Source organism: Dendropsophus ebraccatus, chromosome 4 (genome assembly GCF_027789765.1).
Source record: "Dendropsophus ebraccatus isolate aDenEbr1 chromosome 4, aDenEbr1.pat, whole genome shotgun sequence".
Taxonomy (NCBI): Eukaryota; Metazoa; Chordata; class Amphibia; order Anura; family Hylidae; genus Dendropsophus; species Dendropsophus ebraccatus.
Window position 1 is genome coordinate 152666219 of NC_091457.1, and position 9237 is coordinate 152675455.

The 9237-nt window shown below is 43.4% G+C and overlaps 1 protein-coding gene across 3 annotated transcripts in view; it reads right to left on the reverse strand.

Annotated features, from left to right (window-relative positions):
* The window catches only part of LOC138790068 (receptor-type tyrosine-protein phosphatase beta-like), a 31972-nt gene extending 23927 nt beyond the window's left edge, over window positions 1-8045 (reverse strand). For all 3 annotated transcript variants that reach the window (XM_069968995.1, XM_069968996.1, XM_069968994.1), the window contains exons 1-7: window positions 7790-8045; window positions 6683-6943; window positions 5378-5635; window positions 3753-4010; window positions 3412-3672; window positions 2436-2693; window positions 1272-1529 (exon numbers count right to left, since the gene is read on the reverse strand). In XM_069968995.1, the coding sequence (XP_069825096.1) occupies window positions 1272-1529; window positions 2436-2693; window positions 3412-3672; window positions 3753-4010; window positions 5378-5635; window positions 6683-6943; window positions 7790-7994 (1759 nt within the window). In that variant the 5' untranslated portion in view covers window positions 7995-8045. The remainder of the gene's footprint in view (window positions 1-1271; window positions 1530-2435; window positions 2694-3411; window positions 3673-3752; window positions 4011-5377; window positions 5636-6682; window positions 6944-7789) is intronic.
* Window positions 8046-9237: the final 1192 nt, after the last annotated feature.

Genomic DNA, 9237 nt, shown 5'->3' on the forward strand with positions numbered 1-9237 from the left:
GGTTTACACCATCAAACTTTTTTTATTGATGACGAGCATATGAAACACCATCCGTACAAGATGTGAGGTGGACAATGTACTCTATGGGGGAGATTTATCAAACATGGTGTAAAGTGAAACTGGCTCAGTTGCCCCTAGCAACCAATCAGATTCCACCTTTCATTTTCCAAAGAGTCTGTGAGGGATGAAAGGTGGAATCTGATTGGTTGCTAGGGGCAACCGAGCCAGTTTCACATAGGTACCAGGGTACTATAGCATCTCCTATTCACTTCAATAGGAGCTGTGGATGCAATACTCTGGCACTACCACTATACAGGAAACTGAGCAAACTGCTTCTGGCTCCGTTTTGGAGCTGGTCGCTGGGGGTACGGTTGACGGTACTCCACCAATAAAAGGGGTATTCCACTTAAACATAACTTTTGCTCCTCTTAAACCTAACTTTTGATATGTTGCTGCCCATGGTGAGACTAACAATTCCTTCCATACCTGTTATTATCTATTCAGTCCCCTTCCCCCAGTTATGAGCTGCTGCTTTCTGCTGAAGACACAAAAATCTGTGTGAGAGTCTTTCTCTCTGTCTCCTCCTCCTCTTCCCCCCTCCCTTCTGAGACAGAGAATGTAAACAAGTCCTGGCTGGCTTTATCTGCAACTTTGTAGCTTCTTTGCAATGTTCGGAGGGTTAATCACAGTGTGTTCATTAGCAACTTGACCTCAGAATAACCCTCACAGCATTACAAAGAAGCTACAATGTTGCAGATACAGCCTGCCAGGGACTTGTTTACATCAGCTGTTTTTAGAAGGGAGGGGGGAGGAGGGGGCACAGAGAGAAAATCTCACATACAGTTTTTGTGTCTTCAGCAGAAATCAGCAGCTCAGAACTGGGAGAAGGAGACTGAATAAATAATAACAAGAATGGAAGGAATTGTTAGTGGAATAGCCCTTTAACTGTTGATCCTGTTGATCTTTTCGGTTTGTGTGTTTTGTTGTATATTTAATCTACTTTACTTTATTTCTTCATTTATTTATTTTTTATTTTATTTATTTATTCATTCATTAATAACTTTGCACTTTGGAATTATTTATACATTTTAGGGGAATTTATCATTGGAGGCATTTTTCCCTCCACTTCTCTACCTTGCACTTTCTCCCTTATGCCAGTTTCAACTTTACAAAATTGATCCTCCTGTTGCACGGTGCAATATATAAAAAATTCTAATAATTTTTTGCAGTTTTTTTTTTAAAGTCACAGTAATAAAGTAATAAAGACCTACCTGTATGGAATTGGACAGCTGGACTCTCAGTTTGACATTGCTGCCCGCGTGAAGTGACAACCACTTGGTAGGTTTGCCCGCACTGCAGATCCCCGATGTCACAGGTGGTGTCTGATGTGGAGCAGGAATGGGGTTTTCCATCAGCTCCTCTGACTGTCGCCGTATAGTTCACGGCTCCCGGCGTCTGATCCCAGGTCACTTTTGTTGTATTTGACCCACATACAACTGTTGGCTTCACATTTTGGGGAACACAGGGGGCTGGAAATATTACAAAGAAGCAGGTATGAGCCATAGCATTCTGTTTAAGTTTCTGTTCCCATATACATCACCTGATTTAAAATTATAGTCATGGCCAACAGGCTGCCAGCCAGCGTAGTGCACATAGCCACCTTTCTAGATTTAAAAAAAAAAAAAAAAAAAAAAACATATATAACAATAATCTGTCAGGAGTTGTGTCTATATGTTGCCACCCAGTGGTTGTGATGTGAATTGCATCCTGTTCTTTGGCGTCGTTAAAGGGGTTGTCCAGTGAAAATCTTTTTCTTTCAAATCAACTGGTGTCAGAAAGTTAAATAGATTTCTAATTTACTTCTATTCAAAAATCTCAAGCCTTCCCATACTTATCAGCTGCTGTATGTCCTACAGGAAATGGTGTTTTCTTTTCAGTTTGACACAGTGCTTTTTGCTGACATCTCTGTCCATGTCAGGAACTGTCCAGAGCAGTAGCAAATCCCCATCGAAAACCTCTCCTGCTCTGGACAGTTCCTGACATGGACAGAGGTGGCAGCAGAGAGCACTGTGTCAGACTGGGAAGAATACACCACTTCCTGCAGGACATACAGCAGCTGGTAAGTATGCTAAGACTTGAGATTTTTAAATCAATAAGTAAATTACAAATCTATATAACTTTCCAAAATCAGTTGATTTGAAAGAAGAAGTAACCCATTAAAGGGGACTCTCCGGGTCTTACTCATGAGACCTGCTGCAAGCCTCAGTATACATTTTTTATTATATATATATATATATATATATATATATATATATATATATATATGACAGGAGATAATATTGTTTAGTTTTGCTATGTCCTATGCAGCCATTATTGTAAGGATGAGTGATCACTCAGGTGGTGCAACTAAAATGTCTAGTAAATCACAATTTTACCTGTGTAAAAATCCAGGGTGCTGGGTAAGCTGTTGCATTGTGTATTGGATGCTATGAGGGTCACCCTGTACCCCTGTCCACACTGGAGGTCACTGATTTGACAGGTTGTGTTGCTGGAGCCGCACGTAGCACTCCAGGCATTGGGCCCGCTCACAAGCACGGAATATGTCGCTGCTCCGCGTGCAGGATCCCACAGTAGTGTCGCTGTAGTGTTTCCGCATGGAAGCTCTGCCCGTAGGTTAGTAGGAATGCATGGACCTAAGGCAGAAAGGGAAAAAAATGGAATCTCATACAATGTTTTCTGCATATTCTGGTCAGTGCGTGGGGTTCCCCTTTATGTTATGGTTTAGGAAATAAGCCAGGAACAGTATTCACTCAACCAAGCAATTCTTTGTCAGCTTGTCTGTCACTTAGTTCCTAGGCCTGGCCCTGTTCACCAAAAGAATTTATTTCAAATCAACTGGTGCTAGAAAGTGCCAGAGATTTGTAATTTACTTCTATTGAAAGATGTCAAGTCTTCCAGTACTTATCAGCTGCTGTATGTCTTACAGGAAGTGGGGTATTCTTTCCAGTCTGGAGAGCAGGAGAGGTTTTCTAGGGGGAATTTGCTACTACTCTGGACAGTTCCTGACATGGAGAGAGGTGGCAGCAGAGAGCACTGTGTCTGACAGGAAGAATACACCACTTCCTGTCGGACATACAGCAGCTGATAAGTACTGGAAGACTTGAATTTTTTAATAGATGTAAAAATTACACATCTCTGCCACTTTCTGGCACCAGTTGATTTGAAATAAAAACTTTAAGGACTAGGCATGACCATATTCTGGCTGGTGAAGCCCCAATGGAAGGAGGTTGAGAAGCGTTGTTCTAGATCAGGGTTTTCTAGCCCGTGGTTCTCCGATGCGAGACCACTGATCCTGATAATAGTCACTACTATGACTTTTGCAGATTTCTCTCCATTTTTATATTCTGGTACCTGTGTTGAACGTCCTCTGCTGTAGGCTGACGTTCGCCTGTTGATTATTGAATACGGTGACGGTCACGTTATATGTCTCGCCGCACTGAAGTCCTCCAATGTCGCAGGTGGTGTTGGTTGTGTTGCACACGTAATTTGTTCCATTTGATGCTATAACATTGGTCTTATAACGTATGGCCCCCGGGGCTGCCATCCACTGCACCTTAACCTCATTGGAGTTACAGGGAGAAAATATAGACACATTTTGTGGGGTGCAAGGACCTGAGATGAGAGAACGAGAATTACATTACATTTCCATATCACGTCTGTCAGGACGTAGAATGGGCAGTAAAGCATCTTACATGTTTGCAGCACTGTGATGTTGTTTCCTACATTACAGATGTCGTTCTGAGCCGTCATCGCCACGGTATATTCTCCACCGCAGGGGACGTTGGTCACCCAGCACGACGTGTTCTGACTGCTGCAGTTGTACCTCTCTCCTTTTTCTCCGATCAATAACGGTAAATAATTTATTGTTCCTTGAGAATTGCTCCAGGAAATCAGCGCGGAGTTACTAATACAGTCCAGGGCCGTGTTCACACTCATTGGGATACAAGGGGCTGCAGGTTTCATGAGAAGAAAATGCAGAATATTAATATTATAGAATATGGAAAAGTCATCATAGCAATACACCAAATAGTGACCACCTGTATATGGTGACTGGGGGGCTACCCCACCGGGAAAATTAGGGGTATGTTCTACTAATAAGTGGGGAAGAGACAGGGACTACCAGACAAAATCTTTTTTTATGTCTTAGTCAATTGTCAGATCCCTGCGCTTCTACCAACACTTCTATTTCCTAAAGGATCGGGCCGAACACTAAAGCATTGTTCTGCCCGATCAGGAAGAGAACTGTGCAGCTTAAAGGGGAAGTCAGGCACAAAAAAATTATCGGGCCGGTTGTGATAGTGTGTGAATATAGTCTAAAAAGTTCTACAATTAGTACATTGAGAAAATAGGAAGCTGAACTATTAGCATTCAGCTTCCTGCAACAGATGATAGAAAGTAGATGGACACAGGCCCATCTGCCACAGTTATTTGGTTTGAAAAACTGTCAATTAACTCAATTGCTTTCAGTAGGAGCTGGTTTTCAGGCTAAGAAAGAGCTAATTCAGTATCCAAATCATAGTGGACTATTACTGTGTGAATAGAGCCTAAGACCCCACGCACAGAGCTGGATATCCTCCATGATAACTAGTACCCCCAGAGCAGCTAGATAAAAAAAAAGTAAACACTCTATTTGGTAGGGTCACCAAAATGGAATATTTGCAAACTAGAAACCATCACCTTAGTATCTGTTGTGCCACTCGAAGGGAAGGGCCAGAGGTGTAAACATCTGAATGCATGTATCCCGACAGGGGTGTAGCTAGGATTTCCCATAGCAAAAAACTGTAGATGCCCCATGAATCTTGTTTGCCCCCCACCCCCACATACTCACTCAACCCTGCGCAGACCCCCACTGTTACTTTGTTCTCCATGCTCCCTGAGCCATAAGTGACATCCCTCGTACGCCTGGGAGCCGAAAGAAAAAACACCAGCTAGTACCATGGAGGCAGACTCACCCTGGGCCCCCATGCCTCACGCCCCATAGCAGTTGCATGGTCTGCCTCCATGATAGCTACGCCACTGTATCCATCCTACCTATTGTCTAGTTAAATGGGTGATGTCATAACATGATGTCAGCAGTGACTTATAGGATCTTCCTACAGCAATTCATGGCCACATGCTTCCCATCTTCTAACAGATACATCGAGCAGAATAGCACACAAGCACAAAGCCAGTTATGCTATACTAACTCCATGAGTAAGACTTCTCCAAGAGTTCTGGACAATAGGAATTGTTTCTAGTACTACAAAGAGGGATTCAATATAGGGTCTATTAACTGTTCATTATTATACAGTATATGGGATACACATTTTATATTTACCAGTCTGGGCCTTCACAGACATGCTCATCGGTCCACTGCAGAGACTGTTGGCAGCCCACACAGACGCCATGAATTCATGTCCACACGGCAGGTTATAGAAGGTGCAGTTCGTCCAGTCAGATATACAGGTCATGTTCCCGGTTGGGGATGTTAGAATGGAGGTGAAGCTGTAGGTGCCATTATTCTGTATCCAGGAAAGTACTACAGCATTGGTAGCACAGTCCGTCCTTGCATGGACATGTTCTGGTGCACATGGGGCTGGAAAAAGACAGAGGTAATAATAAATACATAGCACATAAGCAAAAGAAAACATAATATACCAATTTGGGTCATCTCATACGCGGGCTTCAGTGCAGTTAACTTTTTGTTAACCAAAGAGGTTATCCGACATATAGGAAAAATCCTATACTGCTTGGGCCAGGTTAAAAAAAAACCTATCTTGATCCATAGTAAATAGCGGCACTCACCAACTGTGTTCAGATGCTTTATTTTAGGTCAGATAACAGACAAACATCAAGAGCATTCCAATAAGTAAGAGCGACGGCGTCGATCTTACTTATTGGAATGCCCTTGATGTTTGTCTGTTAACTGACCTAAAATAAAGCATCTGAACACAGTTGGTGAGTGCCGCTACTATTTACTATGGATCAAGACTTGTTTATGCTATTTGGTTGAGCACCACCAGTGGATTGTGGGTCAAGAGAGGTTCAGCTGCCCTTGATAGTCCACATTGTGCCGTGGAACCGGAGTGCCCACCGTGTTCCTTTCTCTCAGGTGAGCAAAAAAAATCTTTACTCACCTACTCCCTGGTCCCCCGGAGCTCTGCTCCTTAAGGTCCTTCAATCTGCTTCCAGCTTCCAAAACCAGTGCTCGGAAACAGGCAGAGATGGGCCAGTGTGTGTTTTTATATATTTTATTTCCTGCTGTTTAAAATGTCATGAAAAACGGAGAAAAGCCACAGTATTTCTCCTGACAACGCTATGTATGGCCCCAGCGTAAGTGGCACAAACATGGTGCTGTAAGTATGTGGTAGCTTTATGTTATCAAGGAAACCTTCTCCTGTTCTTCTCTTCCTTTGGGACAGAACAATAATAAAAAAAACGGCCCTGGCAGGCGCTGTATACCCTGGACATGAACTGCACCCACTGAATCCCATTGATTTTAATGGGCTCCATTAAGTATCCATCCTTACCAGAAAAACAGCACAAAAATATATTGTGGAGGTTGGAACCCAGACAAAAAAACAACGTCTTGTGTGTTGATAATAACCTCATCCCCCAGCACCAATATAGCACCAGTTAATACCTGTGGTTACTTCCACTTCGGCACTGCTGTCACCCAGGCACTGGCTATTACAGACTGTTACACTGAGGTTATAGGTGGTGCCACAGCTCAGACCGGTGATGTTACAGGCAGTAGATGTTGTATTACAGGTGTGGATGTCGCCCCCTGGTGAGATCATCAGTGCAGTATAATTCCTAGATCCGGGAGATCCGTTCCACGATACAGCCACGTTGTTTGTCTGGCAGTCAATATTGGCGGAGACATTCTGAGGAACACAGGGTTCTGGAGACATTGAGAAGAATATTTACTAGAAATTGTGCTGAAAGCATAATACATTATCAATGTCCACAATATCAATGACAAAGTTATATAGCACTATACTGTATATAAACTTAAAGTGGAACTCCGGCAAAAAAAATTTCTTTCGATTCAACTGGTGTCAGAAAGTTATACAAATTTGTAAGCTACTTCTATTTAAAAATCTCAAGTCTTCCAGTTCTTAACACCTGCTGTATGTCCAGTCTGACACAGTGATCTCTGCTGCCACCTCTGTCCATGTCAGGAACTGTCCATGAAAGGTTTTCTAGGATTTGCTGCTGCTCTTGACAGTTTCTGACATGGACAGAGGTGGCAGCAGAGAGCACTGTCCTGCAGGACATGCAGCAGCTGATAAGTGCTGAAAGACTTGAGTTTTTTTAATAAAAGTAAATTATAAATCTGTATAACTTTCTGACTCTAGTTGATCTAAAATCATTTTTTTTGCCAGAATACCTCTGTCTTTATTAGTCATGTAGTTATAAGCCTATAATAGGTCATGATTTCTCCAAAATGGCGACTGGCATGGATAGAGAAAGTGCTGTGTTCAGTAGCTTGGAAGATTTCTCGAAGATCAAGCTAATCAGACGTGTTTCGAGATTGTGCTGCTCTCTTCATCAGGTCCATCATGCATTCATTTCCTAGGATCAGTAAAGCATGTCAGACTGGATATATATATAAAAGGGGTATGAAATATCCCTGATATGGATTTCTATACACCCAAGGTTGCTTTTATAAAGGACCATGTAGGTGATTGCTTTTCCGAAAATAACATGTTATAAAAAAAATTCTAAAAAAGAGAATAAGCGTTACCTGTCTGAGTGAGTACCAGAGAGAGCGCTCTGCTGCTGCATTGTATCCCGAGGGAATTCACCATCACAGAATAGAGTTGTCCGCACAGTAAGCCGCTGACACTACAGTTTCTGTCTCTGGTGCTACAGCTAACCACATGGCCTTGCTGGGTGCCGACAGAGGCCGTATAGTTCATTGCACCAAGGGCCGCATCCCAGGACACCATGGCGTATTCCACACCACACCCATACTGTAAGTTTATATTACTTGCAACACATGGAGCTGTGGACGGAAGAATAGGTTCACTACAAGGCAAAGTGAGGTCAAAAGCTCTAGAATAGAAAACATGGCTGCTCTGTAATCTATGGGGGAGATTTATCAAACATACGGGGAGATTTATCAAACATGGTGTAAAGTGAAACTGGCCCAGTTGCCCCTAGCAACCAATCAGATTCCACCTTTTATTTTCCAAAGAGTCTGTGAGGAATGAAAGGTGGAATCTGATTGGTTGCTAGGGGCAACTGAGCCAGTTTCACTTTACACCATGTTTGATAAATCTCCCCCTATATCTATTGCCTGTTTTGCCGCCTTAGGCCCCGTTCACAGAGAGCAAGAGGGACGGAATTCCGCTGCGGAATGCCGCCAGCCACCGTGTCATAACGACACTCTATGGGAGGCACGCGCCGCATCCTTCAGCGTCTCTCAGCGCTGAAGAATGAACATGTTCATTCTTCAGCGCCGAGAGATGCATCGCGCGCGCCTCCCATGGGGTGTCATTATGACACGGTGGCTGGCGGCATTCCGCGGCGGACAGTTCTGTCACGGAATTCTGCCCCACTTGCTCTGTGTGAACTTAGGCTAGGGCTACTTAGTAACATGGGGCCAAGGGACATACGATTGCACTGTTGCTATGGTAATGATAGTGACTGTCTCTGCCAAGTGTCATGGTGTAGTTGTGAGTTGCGTTCTCATGCGTATCTCTGTATATAAAGCCCCTTTGGGCTCTGAATTACAATTTAAAGGGGTCTTCTCACTCCAGCAAGTTACCCCTTACAGATAACTTTCAGACCTTTGGTTGTTCAAATCCCACCAATTTTAAGAACGCCAGTAAACTGTGCCCCCACATGTCGTAGATGGCTGCACAAGGGCGGCCATTGCTCCATTCATGCTTTATGGGAATTCTGAACATTCAGGAGACCTATGGTGAATGCATGGAGCAGGGGCTACACCTATGATAATGTGGCCACCTGATTCATTTCGGGCTAAAACTTTACTGCAGTCTCAGGGTCGGACCCAACTGACTGGCAAATTATAGCCTATCCTGTGGATGGGGAATAACTTCTGGAAGTAAGAAAACGCTGTGGATTTAACGTGTGTTAAAGGGGTACTCCGGGGGGGGGGGATTTTTTAATAGAAAAGCTATAGAAAGCTATACAGATTTGCAAATTCCTTCCCTGAAGAAGTGGTGT